Source organism: Aristolochia californica, unplaced genomic scaffold, assembly GCF_029961685.1.
Source record: "Aristolochia californica isolate CCGP_79_NKW_82.1479 unplaced genomic scaffold, dmAriCali1.0.hap1 SCAF_10, whole genome shotgun sequence".
In the NCBI taxonomy this organism is placed as follows: Eukaryota; Viridiplantae; Streptophyta; class Magnoliopsida; order Piperales; family Aristolochiaceae; genus Aristolochia; species Aristolochia californica.
Genome location: NW_027181771.1, coordinates 1,464,284 through 1,484,195, shown reverse-complemented (window position 1 = coordinate 1,484,195; position 19,912 = coordinate 1,464,284). Strand labels below are relative to the sequence as shown.

The 19,912-nt window shown below is 34.0% G+C and overlaps 1 protein-coding gene across 1 annotated transcript; it reads right to left on the bottom strand.

Annotated features, from left to right (window-relative positions):
- Positions 1-248: 248 nt before the first annotated feature.
- LOC137966390 (leucine-rich repeat receptor protein kinase HPCA1-like) lies at positions 249-6,547 on the bottom strand. The gene is made up of 20 exons (XM_068812978.1): positions 6,534-6,547; positions 6,019-6,276; positions 5,386-5,509; positions 5,221-5,292; positions 4,642-4,716; positions 4,484-4,555; positions 4,238-4,387; positions 4,066-4,140; positions 3,909-3,980; positions 3,749-3,820; positions 3,552-3,620; positions 3,364-3,438; positions 3,200-3,271; positions 2,973-3,107; positions 2,415-2,884; positions 2,145-2,297; positions 1,890-2,029; positions 1,588-1,807; positions 1,265-1,500; positions 249-1,182 (listed from the first exon to the last, which is right to left on the bottom strand). The coding sequence occupies exons 2-20, from the start codon at positions 6,107-6,109 to the stop codon at positions 667-669; spliced, it is 2,889 nt and encodes a 962-aa protein (XP_068669079.1). The 5' UTR covers positions 6,110-6,276; positions 6,534-6,547; the 3' UTR covers positions 249-666.
- Between the last annotated feature and the right edge of the window lie 13,365 nt (positions 6,548-19,912).

Genomic DNA, 19,912 nt, shown 5'->3' with positions numbered 1-19,912 from the left:
ATTATATGGCGAAATCCTATTCCGTCTTCTTCTTCTCTCGGGTTGTCAGCAAATTACCCATTGATGAAGCTCTGAAGTTTCTCTCGATCAAATGATGAATTGGGGATGTTTGCTTAGAGCAATGATCGGTGTTATGGAGATGATTAATTCAAAATAAAAGATACTCGAGCGGAGAGCCACATAGGAAGAACACGAACAAATAATTGATTTTCAAAATCACTAAACAAATCTTAATTCCTATTAAACAAACTTCAAACACAACCTGTTTTTTATAATAATCTCCAACACAACTTTAATTCATGACTGTGCGTATTTCTTGATCAAATGCATATACAACATCTGTGCTAAAGAAGTAAAGATCAGGAAACTAAAATGCCGAAATTTGAAAACTGGGTGAGAATCCTGAAATACTGATGGTTGAAACAACATAACACTGCTGATTTACATACAAAAGTGTGTACTTAAAGAGGAGCCTTTGCTTGCTGAAGTTCGTTCGTCTGTCTGGCAGCTCAAAAGGGGGGACTGTTTGGTCTCAGTTTACTCTGATTCAGTTCTGTTCTGGGCTTTTCTTTGAACAATTACATTCGAAGAAATATGATTTATAGTAAATGAATTCATGGGGGAAGAAAAGGAAACAAATGAAAAGAAAAGAAGAAGAAGAGGATGCTACTTGGGTTCGATTTTGGCTGACAAAGTGTATCCACCACTGTAATCAAAGGCATTACTACTGTGACTATCCTCCTTCTTTGGCAGAGGTTCATTATAAGGATGCTGGGGACCTCCAGGCCCCTTTGTGGATCCAAACTCTGTTGCAGATGAAGATGCAGAGGTTGAGTTTGTGTTCACTCCATCATTCTGCAATATGGTTTCGATTTCCTTCGCTATATCACTCATGGTGGGACGATCTGCAGCTGACTCTTCCACACATTGCATAGCCAACTCCAGAAATCTGCCAAAGCCAATGAGGTTGGTTGCATTTCGGATTGTCGGGTCCATGAATTCTTTCAAGCCATAGTGCTCTTCGCTTTTATCCATGGCCATTCGAACTTCCCGGACGATGTATTTTCCCTTCTCTATAGGCTGCTTTGCGGTTATCAACTCAAGCATAACCACACCAAAGCTGTAGACATCGCTCTTCTCTGTCAGTTGTTGGGTCATGTAATATTCGGGGTCTAGGTATCCCTGCAAGAAGAAAGAACCAAAATTGCATGTCATCTTGATGCGTTTTTTTGGGGTCAGATTTTGCAGTTTGAGAAGTACTTACAAGAGTGCCTTTAACTTGAGTTGAGACATGGCCCTTTGCACTGTCTGATATAAGCTTTGAGAGTCCGAAATCTGCAACCTTTGCAGTGAAGTTTTCATCCAAAAGAATGTTTGTAGACTTGACATCTCTGTGAATTATTGCAGGGTTTGCAAGCTCGTGAAGATAAGAAAGTCCTCTTGCTGAGCCTAAGGCAATTCGCAGTCTTCTCTTCCAGTCAAGGTAAATCCCACTTTTACCTGCAAGTGATTGATTGTGAGGGAAATTTTCATTAACAGTTAGGATTGTTAGAATAAAATAGATTTGGTTGTGGTGGGAGGACTTACCAGTTAAGCTCTCTCTTAATGTTCCATTAGGGATATACTCATAGATCAACATTTGTTCTCCTTGTTCGAAACAAAAACCCACAAGGCTGACAAGATTCTTGTGATGTACCCTGGAGAGAAGCTCAATCTCTGTTTTGAATTCAAGCCCTCCTTGCATGGATCCTTGCTGGGCTCTTTTAATTGCTACAATTTGTGCTCCTGGCAGCATTCCTCTGTAGACCTGAAGACCCAAGAAACAAACAACTTGGGCGCATGAAGCTATTGGCCATTATCTGAAGGATCTTTATGTAATAAAAAGTCACCTTTCCGTAGCCTCCTGAACCAATCTCATTGCTTTCTGAGAAATTGTTGGTGGCTTTCTTTAGTTCATCATAGGAAAACCATCTGGCTCCTTTCAGTTGTGGTGCACCACCACTATCTTTTCCTGCCGGCCCCCATGATGCTGGAAAGATTGATTGACCATCAATATCATGACTTTATACAGATTGATTGAAACTGAACAAGCGTTTAATATTTCTGGGATTATAATAGCCTCAGAAAACACTGGTTCAACTTACCAAAAGGTTTGCTTAATTCAATTGCTCTTTCTGCCCGTTTCTTCTGACGATAAGCATAGATTGCCACCCCCACAAGCACAACAAATAGAAAAGCACACCCAACTGCTATTGCAATTATCACACCTATACTTATTGACTTCCCCCCACTTCCAGCTAAAATATGTCACATTTGCATTCACATCAGAAAGTGAAATAAATAAAATTTGTCAACAAAAAACAAAGAGGAGAAAAAAGAAACAGAAGGAAAAAATAGCTTCAGTGGGTGGGTACCTGCGAAAGTGTATGGTGATGCAATGAAATAGTAAGGACCAAATTCAGGAGGGGGTTTAAATATCTGATTGCTTAGTTGAAATCCCATTATTTGGATCTCTGATCGATTAAAGTATTTTGTATTGAAGGGAAAGAGCTCCAATTGGATCTGAAGATAATCATCCATGTTGAAGAATGGGTTCTGAAGAGAGACGGAGCCTGGGGTGAGGTCAAGTTCTTTCCACAGGCGCATTTCTAGTTCATGGAACAATGTACTGTTTGACAAGTCACGGAAGAATGGTGCTCTGAAATACAGAGTTCCTTCATATGGATAGGCACAGTAACAGCTCTGTGGGCTGAGCTTCTGATCTGCAGGACATGATTTGCCACCACAACTAGCCAGACTGGTAGAATAAGATTTGTCTGATTGCTGTTCGAGTTGACAGTACTTGAGGCTTGGGATCTGAGTGCAGACTGGATTGCCATAAAGTCTGACATAAAGAAATTAGCACATCAGTGGAGATTCAGCAGAAGCGACATAATACTGAGAAACTGGTGGTGAGTTGAACACTTTCTTACTCTAGGTTGTCTGTGTATCCAGAACCAAGTGTTACGGAAGTAATATTGTTGAACTCTAAATCAGCAAGGCTCAGCTCTGAAGTCACACTGCTTCCCAAGTTGAGGGTCCCATTGAATTCATTGTTCTTTAATTTCCTGTTTTCAGCATAGATTTAATCTGAATGAACTTAATTAGATTAGAGATACCACATGGCATCGTAAATAACTGATACAGAGCTTGTGCTTACACTTGTTGTAATTGTGGAAAACTAAATAGGGTCTGTGGAATTTGACCCTTGAGATTTGCACCTTCCATGATCCTATCCATCAAAAAGAAGTAAGAGAGCCCTGTGTTAGATAAATTAGTAGGAGGAGACGCTTTAAAGTTCAAATGGGTCCAATGTAAACTCACAAAGTGGTGAGAGTTTGCAAAGTCGAGAACCATTTAGGAGCTTCAGATGGATCAAATGTGTTGTTACTCATGTCCCTGAAGAGAAGCATAGCATCAGTACTCGTGCTCAGAAAATATAGAGAACAACTTCACATTTTTTTTTTTTTTTTTTTTGGTGGGGGGGGTTGTGTTCGTGAGCTGAATATTACACGTAATTGAGAACCTCCATGCTAGAAAGATCAGGTATTAGTCCAGTCAACTGATTGTTTGCCAAATGCCTGAAAAATTTTGCAATGATTATTAGGAGTTCATGCATATTCAAAATAATAATAATAATAATAATAATAATAATCTCGTTTCTGAAGCTACAGAATGTGAAAGTATTAGAGTGTAAAGATACACTCACAGTTCATTAATCCTTGTAAGGTTGCCAAAGATTGGAGGGACTGGACCATTGAAGGAGTTTCTATCAAGTCGTCTGATGTGGAAAAGAGAGTGGATTCATAAAACTGCCACAATCAAGAAAGCAGCAACAGAAGCAAAGTTCTCCTGTAAATGGTACTTACAGAACCTCAAGAGTTTTCACCAGCCCCACTGTGTTGGGAATCGGCCCAGTGAACTGATTTCCATCAAATAATCTACCGGAGCAAAGTAGCAGAAGAAATGCTGATTAAAAGGTCAATGCAAGGCATAAAGCACATGAATTTGTGTATAGCAGCTTACATGTGTATCAGAACCATCCTGGAGCCAAAGAGCTTAGGTGGAATGGTACCGGATAGTTTATTCTTGTTGAGGTGGCTGCCAAATTCACATGCTTGTTAGACAGCTCGTATAAATGTCACTGGTGTATTTATTGAAGAATTAAAAGGATAAAATCGGAGCTATATACACTTACAAGTGCTTTGCAGTGAGAAGTTGATCTAAGCCAGGAGAAACAGGGAGCCTCCCAGTGAGCTGATTGTCTGCCAGGTCTAGCCAGTATAGCTTTGAGAGCTTTCCCAACGCAGAAGGTATTTCTCCTGTGAAGTTATTTGAGTTCAGCGCCCTGTACAAGGATAATTCAAAATCCGTTTATCATTCTCAGGTACTTGATTCAAATCAGGTCTAGCATAGTGAGCATAGCCCGAGAGGAACAACTTACAGGAAAGACAGTTGTGACAGATTGCCTATTTCTGCTGGGATTCTTCCACTGAAGCTGCAACCTGCCAGGATCCTGAGGCAAAAAGAGAAGCTTCTCAGTTTTCCTCTCTTACAATAGAGGGGCTCCATGCAGAATTAAATTTACATTCAAGAACTTACAAGATGGTAAGCTGTTGGAGATTCCCTATGGTGGGGGTGACGGAACCCCTGAGGCCAGGATTGAAGGACAGGTCCCTGCCATTCGAACCAAAGTGGTAGATGAGGCAATCAATTATGAAATTGTGTACTGTTCTCATTGTTATGAAGAGAACTGCATAGACTGAGGCATTCCAGCGATGAATTAATATTATCATTTCTGCCTGTATTTATTTTCTCTATCACTTTTGTCTAGCTGTTAAACTGTTTAAATGTCCAAATCCAGTTAAACTTATGGGATCATCCCATTTGAAATAAACTACTTGCAAGGAAAATTCACTGTGAGCTAAATGAGACAGGATGCATTATGGAACTATAACTTACAAGCCAAATCTTATTCCGGTTTACAGAGGACTGTTATGAAGAAAGATTTTATATGCAGAAATTGAAGTATAAGAACTGAAAATTCTAGCCAGTTTATTGAAATGCACTTTCTTGCTATTGAGCAAAATTCTGTTTCTGATAACTTGATCATACATTCAGATATAGAGTCTACCTAATAGTCGCATATGGAGTGAAAATCTAGAGACAGAGACAACTCACAAGGATCTCAACTCAGACAGTTCCCCTATGTCGCCTGTCAATGATCCAGTCAAGCCCATGGTTGAGAGTCTCCTGTAAACAGAAGAAAATTTTATTTACTGTTCTCCTCTCCTGATGCGGGGACATGAAGGAAACCCAAAAGAATAATTCCTAAAAGGGGAATACAATGAAGTGATTCTGGAATTATTGCAGGCAACTCCATCCCATTGGTCACCACAGGGATCATCTGAATTCAACCAACTTGGAGGTACATTCTGCCATGTATCCTTCAGAGAACGGATTGCAGCAGCTGCAAAACAATCACCAATTTCAAAGAACAGTTTTCTGACTGATCAATCATCCAGAGAATAGAAGAAAAAAAACGTTGCAGGCGTTGTAAGAGGAATAAACACAAAACATAAATTTGACTATGAGACCATTAATAACAGTTCTTTGCTTCTGAGAGAACTTGTGCAGCAACAAAGTCAAAAGGCACCTTTCAAATTCAGCAAAAGGAAATAATATTTTCCCTATTCATCACACTTTCAAGGTTTAGTCATGCCCTGGATCAAAACTTTGGTTGTTGGTAATTCGATCTTCTTTCCATGCTATACCCAGCTTTCAAGATACTGGGTACTTCTTCCACTGCCTCGAATGTTTTTTTTTTTTTTTAGCTGTTCTTCACGGCTAAAGAAAAAAGACAGCTGAGTGAAGCCTCTGAGAATGTACATATCTTTCACTCAAACCCAGAAAGGAAGAAAAAAAATGCAGAATCAGAATTCAAGAAGAGAAAGGAAACACGGAGAGCATAAGCATTACCATCTTGGTTGTTTGTAAAACCAGAAACAGCATGGAGACCCAGAAGAAACAGCAGCAACCAAGTCCCCATGGTTCCAGAGAAGAGTCTCATGGGGGTGAACAGAAGCAGCAGCTCCTCAAGTCCTGCTCGAATTAATTACTCAGCTCTGAGATGATAACTTCTGTTCGTTGGTTATCTCACTGCAAAGCAACCTCCATTTTCCCTTTCTAATGATGAGGATGACATCCACCTCTCCTCCTTTCCTCAGCTTACTACCACTAAAAGAGCAGCTGCCGTTACTCAGATCTGAGCATTCAATTATGACTAGATGGAAATGAAAAGAAAAAGGGTCCCTCCCTATCTCTCTTCTACTTTCCCATTCCGTGCCTTGTCTTAGAAGAGAATCAAACTACTCATCATTCTCATCAACATCATCATCGTCCTTCTCCTCCCCTCCCCCCACTGTAATCCTTTTCTTTCCTTTTTCTTTTCTTCTGTCAATATGATTTGGATTGAGCTAAACTGGACATTTTACCGTTTCCTCAGTCCGTCGTCCGCCCGCCCACGTAACCGCTTTGAATAATCAAACAAGAAAGAAACAAGAACCTCCAGTTGATACTCACATTTGCAGGTTTCGAGTGGAGAATTATACAATGCAGTTTCATTACTTAAATTTGAAAATGAAAGAGAAGTGGTTGGAGTATTGAAGAGAAGGCCAACCCTTCTTCCATTTGTATTCACTCAACGACCTTACCTACCTTGCAGGTGTGAACACATTGCAAGGACTAGAGACTTTATTAGAGATGCTATCTTTTTTTAAACTCCTGAAAATACACAAATACTTGGTCTCTCTCCCCCATTCAATATTCTACAGCCAATTTTTTTACACTAGTTACAATTATTACATTAAATACTTGGAATACATTTAACATTCATTTGAAAATAATGTATCGAAACTTCGCTAAAGATCGTGTATTATACGCATTGTGTATTGATGAGTTAAATTGTATTTTGAAGAAGCCAATAACAAGTATATTGGCTGATAAAATAAGGGTAGAATTGGATAATTGTTCAACTGTATCAACTAGTAAATACTGTATTTCGGGGAGTCGTAGATAAGAGAATCGACCGATATGGACAAGCAACCCGTATCTGACAATAAGGGTAAGTTTGGAACCTCGTGGAAAAGAAAAGAAAATGATTATTATCTCATTTTTACTAACTATTTTAGGGAATAATAATGATCAAATTCTTATTATTTTATTTTATTTTATTTTCTAGGGTTCCAAATAGACCCTAGGGCTTAGATTTTTGGCACAGATATAATTAATATATGATTTTAATAACCACATATTTTTTAACATAATTTTAACATATAAAACCATGGTTTTTCGATTCACCGAATTGACTCGTGACTCGAGTAACTCAATTTGGATCCATCTAACTCGAATCCGAGTCAGAAAACCTTGTATGAAACACAGGGAGATAGTGCCTGATTTTAGTAGTCTGAGTATGATACCTGATACCGATATGAGCACTCCCGAAAACCTGCCAATTGCCGGGTTGCAGAGATTGTTCTTGTTAATTATAAAATTAATGGAGATGATAACAGAGCCACTTCTTTCACCATCTTTTTTTTTTTCCTTAGCGTAAACAACAAAACCATGTCGCCTGTGCCTTCAGAGATTTTCTTTAATTCCTACAAACAGATCAAGTCCAAGAAAGTCCAAATCGGAAAGTCCCACCTGCTCACAACGAAGACCAATCTGCCGATGGACTTCGTCTGCCACTAATCTCCGTTTCTTTCTTAATTAACAAAAACCACATTTGCCACTTAGTTTATGATTACGAGCGGCCATTACAAGGAGAGCATCCTCCATTAGAGAGAGAGAAGCAAAAGCTTTAAAATGAAATGAAATGCCGGCCATGGCTGACGGACCATTTAAAGAAATTTGTCCTCTTATCATCAGATGGTTTTGCTTGGGCGTTTCTGCCGCTCAGACATGAGAACTGGGTTTTGAATTTTTTAATCTTTTACGGCCATTGAATGACACGAAATTGTGGATCTTCCATAGTTGGAACCAGTTCGTAGCTTCTCAGCTGTTGTTTTCTGCGATTGCTGGGATGCCCAGAACACGTAAGAGAGCTGTGAGCTGTTTGTGATCGTTAATAAAACTCCAACTTTTGACTGGCCGATGCCGGACGTACTTTTAATTCAGTGAGCAATATTAGGATTGGAAGTTGGCAAATAATTAATTTTATTTTATAATATGATTATTTTAATTTATTTTATTTTGTAGAGATAATGAGTTTGAAGCGAGCACGGTATTTAATAAGAAATTAATTAATCACCTAACTAAATAAAGATATATACAATATCGGTTAAATGGTGTTTAACCTTGATGTTAAGCTACTAGCCAATACACCAAATCTTTTGTATCCAAATACGAGTAAGACCGTATTATATGACATAGCCATTTTATATCATCTGATAATAGTACATTAATTTCACAAATACACCATATGAGAAGGGAACCCCAAGTGGTGTATTTTAAAACTTAGGCTAAAGATTATGGTTAAATAAATCACCAAAAAATGCATTAGTGGCAATGATATATAAGGATCATTCCACATTATCCACAAGGACAAGAAACTTAGGTCATTTGATTGGTTTTCTATGCATATTATACTCTCTCTCTCTCTCTCTTTCTAAAACAATATTCTTCGATTTATAGAGTGGATGAGACTCATTCAAGTGAAAGTGATTAGGTTCATCCCACAAATTAGTGGTTGCATTTTCAAATACGTATATTTTTTGTTTTATTGGTCAACCATTATTTATCAAATCCAATTGGATTATGATTATACAAATATGTATTATGTCATGTTTATCATTAGTTGGTGCTTCATTTTTTTTTATGTTTGAATTTTTTTTATAAATAAAATGTGTTATTTGGATGCTACGATCAATCGGTGATCGATATCATTTTATGTCTCCCCTGACTTTTAATAGTTTTTATCTTTATTTTGTAATTATCTCTTTATACTTCAAATTTTCTCTCCCTCACTACACATCTTAAGTATCTTAGTTTTTTTTCCCTAGAAGCAACAATTCTTCCTTTGTTAACATGATAATATACAAAGAAAACATTCATGTGGTCCAAGGGCATGAAGTTGCAATATGAATCAAGTGTTATGACTTTGATCATAATGGGTCAATGTTATTATTTAATTCTAAGTAACTTCAAGTCTACTCATGACATTAAACTACACAATGCCTTGGCTTCATTGGACCCAAATTTATGGTCATCAAAGTTGGAACATCTAATCAAGTTGATTTAAACAAATTAGGTTGATTAGTGCTTATTCTAATCCAATGTCATAAGACTAGGGTTAGGGCACCATTTTTTAACTAAACTGAGTGTGTTGGTGTTGATCAAAATCTAAAAATGACATTTCAAAAAAACCCAACAAAATCACTAAGTTTGTCGGTTTAATACCTAAAGCAATTTGAATTAGCTATGTTAATCGGGTTTTAAATCCGAATCATTAAATTAACATTACTAAAGCAACTTCTTTGATCTTTTGCCAAGTGCTTCCTTATGTTTTAATCATCCCTTAGCTCTAATATTCCACCATTTTTCTTTTTTAGTGACCTTTTAGCTTGAAGATCTTATGTAAATATTGATTTGGTGATATTAATTTAACTGATTTGCTACATTAAAAAAAAAAAAGCCTAACACATGAACAAATCAATGACTAAGGTTACCTATTACTGTTGCTTTTAAAAAAAAAAAACTATAATGCTCTTGATATGGAATGCCACAAACAACTAAATTAAAAAAAAAATTGAATTTTGAGTAAAACCTGCAAAGTGAACTAATAAAATCAAGTCTCACACAGATCTTAGGATTTATTTAGAAACCTTTGTAATTAGAGACAGGGAAAAGGGTGGATTCCAATATTAGAATAACATTCCTAAAAAAGATAAGATTTATTATTATTATTATTGTTGTCGTTGTTGTTGTTACTGTTATTACTATTATTAGTACAATGAGTTTCTTAAAACCTAACCCTATGACACTATCTCATTCTCCAATTGCCCCGTTAAAATCCATAATGAGTTGGATTTTCAACCCTATTCTATCATGTTCCCTATTTCTCATCCCATATAAAATTCAAAATTGCTTCCAATTACATACATTAGTTCATTATATTAGAATATTTTATACACCCTTTCTTGTTCAAAGAGTTATTTATTGTGTTTTAGACTCATGTTATTTCGTAAAATGTGAGTAAAGCTATCATTACACCTCGTGGGTTGGGGATCAAGCAAAACCCATTAGAAGATTGTTATTATGTTAATTCATCCCCTTTTTGGTAGGCATAGAGACAGTTTCAACCCCAACCATGTAATTTTTATATATAGTTTTTTGTTGTTCTCTTTCAAAAATCCTTAAAAATAGTAGTAAAATTTGACATAATTCACTTAGACTCATGTGATATGATCTTGGAATTGACCCGACTCTTCAGTGAAGTATGTGCTTTTATAAGGAAAAAATTGCATAAATTAACTATTCGGTGCTTCTAACTGCTTTAAAGAATTTGTATTTTTTACAATGTTTGAATATTAATCAAGTGTTATGACTCTTATTAACTGGGTCAAATTCATATTTTTATGGGGAAAAAATCTAAAAAGTTCCTCTAAAAAAAGTTATTTCTCAAAAGTCTATTGACATAGTTTTATTTCCAAAAAAACTAGTAAATGATAAAAGTATTTTTTCAACCTCTATTTCAATGGAACTTGTTACATAATGTTTACTAAGTAATGAATTGCCCTCCTTAAAATATTAAAACCCCATTCAATAAAAATTTTATTTCCAAAATACCTACTTATTCAATTTGTTTTTACCTTCAAAAAATCATATATATTTTATAATTAAAATTTTAGATATTATAAAATGTCATTTAGTCATTTTGATTATTAAATAAATGTTATTAGTGGATTTCATTTATGGAGGTAAAATAAATAATGGTATCAAAGTATATTTTATTGAATTAAAATTCTATCGTTAGATTTTTTTATATAAGAATTTTAATAGAGGAAATTATTAGATATTTTCTTATTATTTTTTTATATGATAATTTTGAGCTTATTTCATAAAATTTGACTCATTGTGATAGATGTATATGAAGAATTCCCCTACCCAAAAGAAAAAAAAAACGTATAGGAGGTTTTCTCCTCATACAATTCAAGAAAGAATGATTCGAATTTATGTATATAGTGGCAATTGTATCCAAAAAAATTTGAACTATAAATTTGAGTAGTTTTTTGTTCTTCTCTCTTCAGAAGAAAAATATCATTCATACTAATAACTCAAGTTAGGTAATTGTCAAAGGCCTCGAATGAAAGTCCTAAAAATTTCTTGAGTCGTCTCTAACACTATTTTTTTTTTTTTTTGACTCACCTAGAATCTATTTCCACATTCTAATCTAGTTTTAGTTGTTGAAACAATTGAAAAAAAAGCCATGTTTTGGCTTCTTTATTTTGAACAAAACTTAGGGCATCAAAGTGAGAACATCTTATCAAAGTTGCTCTAGCTAAAAGAATGAATAATTTCTAGTCCATGTAAAGGTTGATCGGTGTTTCATGTAATCCAATATTATAAGACCTAGATTACAGCAACCCAATACGCTAAAAACTGTAGACCTAATAGAATACGAAAATTGAATCTTTTAATTATATCTCATGTTAGACATACTTCAAGTTGAACCCCATAGAAATATAACAAGTAATTGGAAAATTATCGCACATAGAGTCTGTGACACTTCATGTTAGGGCATGTCTTTATTATTAGTGCAACTTCCATGGCTAATACAGGGGAATGCCTTTTGGTGTCAGGTATTATATCAAGGCTCTTAAAATTTTATATGTACGATATGTCTGACCATAATGTCTTTTCTTGGGCAATTTTTTTATTAAAAATAATTAATATCACAAGACTTGAAGGTTAAACCAATCCTTAAAAAGAGAAACCCTAACATATCTCAGGATCAAGAAACTTACCACTAAAAAAAAAAATTCAAAGAGGAAGGATTTTGAACAGATGAGGAAATCTTTCTAGAAAATGTAAGTTTCTTTTGACTTAGCAAAAACTAGAAATCATGATAAATTTATTAACAATCAAACTTGCATTCATGGTGTACTCTAGAACTATACGTTTGATTATATGGTCCAATGTTTATTTATTTAGCCAAAGGTAAACCAAGTTTTGGTTTCTTAAATTTGATCCATCTGAGGCTTAGTCAAGGTAGGAACTCCATATCAAGTTGCTTTCCAAAAATCCTTTCTTTGATTAAGGTTCAAGTCTGATGGGTATGTTTATCAAACCATCCAGCTAGAGGAGCCAAACAAGAACACCATGAATTTGACAATTAGTCTTAGTCAAAGATAAGGTTAAACATCCAACATTATAACACCTAATTGGAGTAGAAAGAGAATCTTCAAAACTTATTTCTAAAACCAAAGACATTGATTAGTTGGACAAGTAAAACAAATTTGAACAGTTTATGGATACTTAATTTTCTAATTTGAATCATTAGTTATCAGTTTCTAGATACTTCCACCTTCTATGACGTTGTGTCAACCAATAAATCTATATTCTTGGATGAGACCATTAGTCGAAAGGGATGCTTCAACTTTTTAAGTCCGAAATCTTTCTAGAAACTTATAGAGTTGTGAGAGATTGTAGAGTTGAGAACTAGGTGGTCAAAGGAATTGTCTAAAGTCCATGGAAAACAAGTAATGGCATCAATGAGTGAATGAGAGAAAGAAGATAGTTTAAGACTATTTAAAGAGTCGATTTACTGACTCCTCCCCTCTAAATTATAACTTACACAAACTATTCGTGTAAGATGGTTGTTTGCTAAATTCCTGAAAGATATTATACCAATTTTCAGATAACTCTCTTCAAGAACCACAACATTTTCGAGAAGTCCCACTTACAATTCATTTATCATGGTAAGATTGTTGAGGCTTGGAGAGCTAGAGTAAGGAAATTTTTATTGAACTGATTCTTGTAAGAAGAAATGAGTCTCAGACAAGGCTTCTGTTAAGCACCTAGCTAATACTACCCAAAAGACCGGCTTGTTAGGAGCTGAAGACATAGGTACTTAACCCAGGACCATAACATCACAACTCACCTTCGCGAGCCGACGTCCACGGCGGCCCACTCTAGCGACGACCTACTCTAGCGATGACCTACTCTAGTGATGACCTACTCCACACTGAGGTCGCCCCCTCCGGTATTCAAAAGCACGATGTGGGACCCACTCTGATACCAAATATTATGCACCTAGCCAATACTACCTAAAAAACCAGCCTGTTAGGAGCGGAAGACATAGGTACTTAACCTAGGACCATAACAGCCTCCCAACATAGGAAAAAAAGAAGAAAATAAATAAGAGAAGTCTTAAGGACAATGTCACTCACATAGTTTCAAGAGTTTGAACTAGTCCAAGTGTGGATGGAATTGTTATAGTGAGTTGTTTCTCATCTAATGATCTAGAAGAAGGGGGAATGACAAAAACAATGACTCATAGATAAATTAAAGAGAATGAAATCAGAATGTTAATTGGTTGTTGGCAGATTAGAAATGCACCATGACCATATTAGAGTTGAAGAGTTCAACGGGAATGGTAACGGATAGCTTATTCTTGTTCTAATGGTTGCAAAAATTTTATATGGTAACTAAACCCTCAAAACTTTGTAAAATCATATTTAATTGAAGAAAAAATTTAAAATTAATTAATGGATATAACTTACAAAAAAATGCTTTGCATTGAGAAGCTGGTCTAGGCTGAGACAGGGAGGGACCTTGTAAGATGGTTGTCAACCAAGTCAAGCTAGTACAATTTTGAGAGTTTTCCCAGTGTTTTAGTTTGAATTTAAAGCCCTGGATTTGAAAATTCAACTAAGTTTCCTCTCATGTATATTCCTTGGACCTATTGTGAATTTAAGCAAAGTTGTATTGAATAACTTACAAAAAGGTCAGCTTTGAGAGGTTCCTCAACTCCTCTAGGATGCTACCAATGAAGCTGCAACTAGCCAAGATCCTCCAAGGGAGGGGAGAAATAAAGAAGAAGTTGCAAAGATAACAGGGATGGTAGAGCCTTAGAAAGTTTGTTTGAATTGTCAAAGCAGTAGAGTTAACTTTCTAATATCAATTTGATCAACATCAGATAGAAATTCAATTATTACAACTCGATGAGTCCTTCAATGTCTGGAGAGAGAATGCCTGAGAGGAGCATTGTTTATAGCCTCCTGAAAACAAACCAACAAAAATGATTGTTACCATTTTCCCTTCAAAAGAGGAGAAGCAAACAATGACGGGAGATCAAAACAAAAAGTGTGAGAGAGATGCAGAGACGTGACTATGTTGTCCGAGTGCAGGTGATTCCTTCCCACTGTTCCTCGGAAGGGTCATTCTAATTTCTCCAACTTCGTGCCACATTCTGCCAAGATTTCTTGAGAGACATAATTGCAATAGCTAAATAATAGTCACCAATTTCATTCAGTGCAATCTCGATTGTTTACCCACTGCTGAAGTAACAAGTTGTCCTTCTAAAAAATAAACAAGAAAAAGGGTATTAAATTTTGATTGGATTAAAAGGCAAGAACTAAAAGAAAGAACATCTTTTGTTAGATTTTATTATTACTATTCTATTAGGGTTTAGGGACAACACATAAAGAAAAATAGTCAATTAATGAACGGAAAATTGATTCAAGAACAAGGTGAAAATGTACATTTTGTGCACATGAAAAGAAGAACAAGCGAGCCATTAAGCGAAATGAAAAAGGAGTAGTTGTTAACTATTCTAATAATAAATAGGTAGCATGTTGCTTATGTGAAAAGTAGAGACACATCAGGAAAGACTACTCCAAGAGGAAGGCTTGGTTTAAGAAAAAAAATGTAATCTCATATCTTTAATTTGTTTTAAATCTAATATGGTTGAAAGTACCTCAGTACTTAATGTCAATATATTTACTTTGACTTTCATGTTAATTATCTTAGCTAAGGAACAACATTATTATCACAACAAATCCTTAAATACCTTAGAGATTGAATCAATAACTCGAAGCCTCAAAATGTTATTCTTAAGTTTCTTGACTTTAATAATTTTGATTCATGTGTGGATTGTAATAAGGGTAACAGACCAACAAGAAAGAAAAAATGTCAAGAAGAGTTATGATATATTAGAAATACCACATATTGAAAAAACAAGAGTTTTTTGTCATTTCCATACTACTAGGTTTGTTGAGTAAAAAACATGGATAATTTTTAGAGAATGATCATGTACAGAGTGGGAGTGATCAACTTGAAACATAGTTTTCGAGGAAAGTTAGGTTTCTAATACAACTCCTTCAACAAGTAACAAAATGATTATTCACTATAACATTATATACCTAATTGGGTAGATGTTGAATAACCAATTGTTGATGTTTCATACATTTATGAGGATATTCTAGATGATCTTGTTGAACAATAGCCTCTACCAGGTGTAGGTCCTATTGCACAATAGCCTTTGGTGGACAATGTGAGCTACCTCGAAATTTGAACATAATCTACTGACCATGTAGCGTATCTTCAAGAATCTGAATATGAACTAGGTCCTGAAAATCACCCAGAAACATTTTCACAAGTTGTAAATAGTAATTAATCTTACTTGTAATATGATGCTATGAAGGATGAAATGCATTTTATGGTGATCAATCGAATTTGGGATCTAGTTGAATTGCCTATAAGGTGATAGCCATTGACAATAAATGGGTCTTCAATACCAACAAGGACTTATTATGCAACTTTGAGTAATACAAGACCCGACTCGTTGCTAAAGGGTTTGCATAGAAGAAAGGAATTGCGTATCAAGAGACAACCTCGATCTCTAGTTTCTAAGAAAGATTCTTTTTGTATCATCATGGCAGCCCATTTTGATTTTGATTTATATCAAATGAAAGTAAAATGGGTCTACCCCAATGGAGGCTTTAGAAAAAACGATTTATCTCAAGTGAAGGCGGTCATTTGGTAGAAGCTTAAGAAAACCATATACGGTTTGAAGCAACCCTCGCATCAATGGTATTTAATATTATTTTTTCATTTGATTTTGTTGAGAACATTGTGGATCACTACATATACTGTAAGGTTATTGAGAGTAAAATTATTTTTATGGTCTTGAATGTGAATGATATTTTGTTTGTAACTAATGATATGGGTTTGTTGTATTAGGTAAAAGTTTTGTTCTCTCAACATTTTAATATGAAAGCTTTCTTAGAGACAAAACATAAATATCTTGGAATTGATCATGGAGCTTATACCAGTAAGGCACTTGAGATATTTAGGATGTTAAATTATTCACCCAGTGTAGTACCATTATGAAAGGTGCCAAGTTCTATTTGAACCAATCTTCTTGTAATGATATTGAAAGGGAACGGATGAAAGATATTCCTTATACTATGGCATTTAGAAAATTTATGTATTCATAGGTTTATACCAGAATAGGCATTGCATTTGCAATAGGAATGTTTAACAGATTTCAAAAAGGTTGCTCCTTGTTGATCCTCTCAAATACAACCTCTAGAGAAGGTATAAGGCATTGCAGCAAACAAGAAGGGAACTTTAAATTCACACAAATATTAGCCATCATGATCTAATAGACAAAAATATGTTTTATAGCATAAAATTCAGCCATTTTTTTTAATTTTTAAAAAATTACAATGAAAAAATTATTTTTATGTTGTTAAATTCCACCGTTTTTTATTTTTTGGAAATAATTTATGGCATAAAACTTCATGAAAAATATTTTTATTTTCAAAGAATATTTATGCCCCAAATTTTGCTAACAAATATTTTATTTTTATAATATCACTTTATTACTTGTTGGTGAAATATTCCCCCAATAAAACTCTTTTTATATTAAAATTTAAATTTTTTTACCTTGTTGAAACATTTAAACATATATAAAATGTTCTATAATTAATAAATAATAATAAATACAAAAATTATAGACAATTTTTACTTACTTACTAAAAGAGGATGAATATGCAATATATAGTAAAAAAAATTATCTAAATAAAGGAAAGTTTGAAGAAACTCAACTTTGTCTCATAATTTCATATGCACCCCCACCCTACTATGGGATATGTTTGTAAACCTATCCCACTTTTTAAATCCTGCCCAACCTTTAAGCATACTAGATTTTAAATCTTGATGGTACCTTCCCTCATATAGTGGTTTACACATAAAATCATTAAATAAATAAATAAAATTTTAAATATTTAACTAAAAAAATTTAAGGATATATATTCAAAAAATCCACCTCACACCTTTGGGTAGTTTCATTTAGTGGGTCGAAGGAAGTTTCTCATGAAACCCATCAATATATCAGATTTTAATATATGTGACATTATGCTTGTATTTCACTCAATACCAATGTGGGCAACTCTGGCCTCTTTGATGCATTGCTTTCATTGTTCCATGTAAGTTGTGGTATCAAAACACAACCCTTATAAGCTTAATGCCACTTTCCTTGACTAAAATTGAAGCAAGAAATGCTTTCAACCCACTTCACTAAATTGCTTGAGGTGAGTAACATATGCCTACTCCCCATGTGACATCTCACCAACTCCAAAGTGAGAATCCACTCACTCACTCACTCACTTTCCATTATAATAAGTAAAATTTTCATAAAATCCCTTGAACAAAATAAAAATTTAGAGTTTAAATTTTGTATTTTTATTAGAGAATATAAATTTATTTTTCAATAAAATAACTTCATATGTACTTAAACAAATTAATTTTGGAATTTAAAAAAATACTAAGCACATTTAAATTTTTTTTTACTTAAAAAGGTAGTAAAAATGATTTTGTATTTATAAGAAATATGTGAGAGGGAATTTAGTATTAGGTGATTTACATCAAATACCTAAAAAAATCATAAATTATACTTAATATATATCATATGTTATTAGTGCATACAATTAATATAAACATCTTAAATAACTAATTATTGAGAAATTAAAAATATTTTCTCATAGATTAACCGACACAATTACTGCCTTGAATTACATTGTCGATGATGCCTGTGAACACGGTAACATTCGTTAAAACATGTTAAGATTTTGTGTCTCTTGTTCATTCTACATATTTATTTTGAATGGATTTTTTCTTCTTTTTTAAAAATTAAAATAAACTATTTTTTTAGTGTGAGAGTTTAATTATATTTTAAATTAAACTATTTTTTAATAATATTAACTTATGAATATTTATCCTTGTTCTTACTACAAAATCAACAAAAATACAATTTATTATAATGTAAAAAGTATTTATAAAACAAGAAAATATGATTTAAAAAAATAAAAAACAAAAAGATATTTATGTATTATGTATTTTAGAACTATATTCTCGCTTCCATAACCCTAAGGACTCAGTCACCGACACACTGCCTCCGTCATCCATTATTGCCCGTCCAGCTCGGACTGCCGTCACGTCACCCGCCTGAACCGGGCCCGCTCCCGCGGAAACGGACGCCCGGAAAAGACTTTAAATAATTACAGCCCAGTCCACCGACAGGTTGGTATTTGCAAAAATGTATAATTTTTATGGAAATTGGTGGACGTCGAATATTCGTCAATTATTTTAATTCGTGCAAATTGAACGCTGTTTTCTCATTTTCCAAAATTACCCTCGAGTTAGCTAAAATATCACTAGCGTGTCCCGCCAACTGCCTCCAGATGGGATCGAGCACCAAATGCTGTGACTTGGGAGAAAATCTAACCGTACTTGACGCAGTGCTCTTGAAAGTCTTACCGTGAGAGGCGGGTTAGAGAATTTTTTTAATGTATGGGCTGTTATCACTTTTGTTGATCAATTTTTATCAGTTTATATAAATTTTAATTATTACTTATTAAATAAAATAAAATTAGAAAAATATTTCTTTTATTATGTATTCAAAATTATCTTTTTTTATTTGAGACAATATATGTTGGAGATAAAATATAAAGCATGTAAATTTTTTATTATTTTATTTATTTATTCACTTATTCATTCTAATATTTGACAAATAGGCAAATAAATAGCATATAAAATAGTTTATTTTAAATAATTTATATACAAACTCCTATTTTTTTTATTAAAAATCATAGTATTATCACTCCACCTGAAACCTAATTCTTCCTCATGAATCGATTGTGTTAATTTTTTTTCGAGAAAATAGAAAAGATAAGTTTGACCCCTATTCTCGACCTACCGACTCTGAGTTGTTAGTCCACCTAACAAATTACAAAACTCTACCACAAAGACTGATAAAATCATTTAAAATTTTCATGACTTGACATAGAAGAGTTACAAAATTGAGAATTTTAAGGCTATTTTGTTTAATTCATGGTGATTATACTCAGATTGTCATTAAATCTCGAATTTAACATGCCCTTGACCAAAAACATGCATTCATGGTAGACATTGCAAACTACTTCTAATTATTTAGTCAAAAGCATAAGGCTTTTATTTAGTATTTGTAATTAGTATGGTTATTAAATAAGGATTTAAGACAAGTATTTATTTACTACTTATATCAATTTATTTCATATTTTATATGAAATAAAAAATTATAAATATATCTCGAATTTAAAAATTAAAGTTTATTTTTTAAAAAAATTATTTATTTTCAGTGGCATGATAAAAAAATTATATTAATAATTTATCAATAACTCATCCCAAAGAAAAGCCTCTCATCAGCTTCTCACACTAACCGCTCCGATATTCCTGTCAGTGGAGTCTGGCGGAGTAACCGAAGACAAAATGAAGATTTAGTAATTCTATTTTGTGGTTGGGTAGACAGACGCGAGAGTCAAGACTG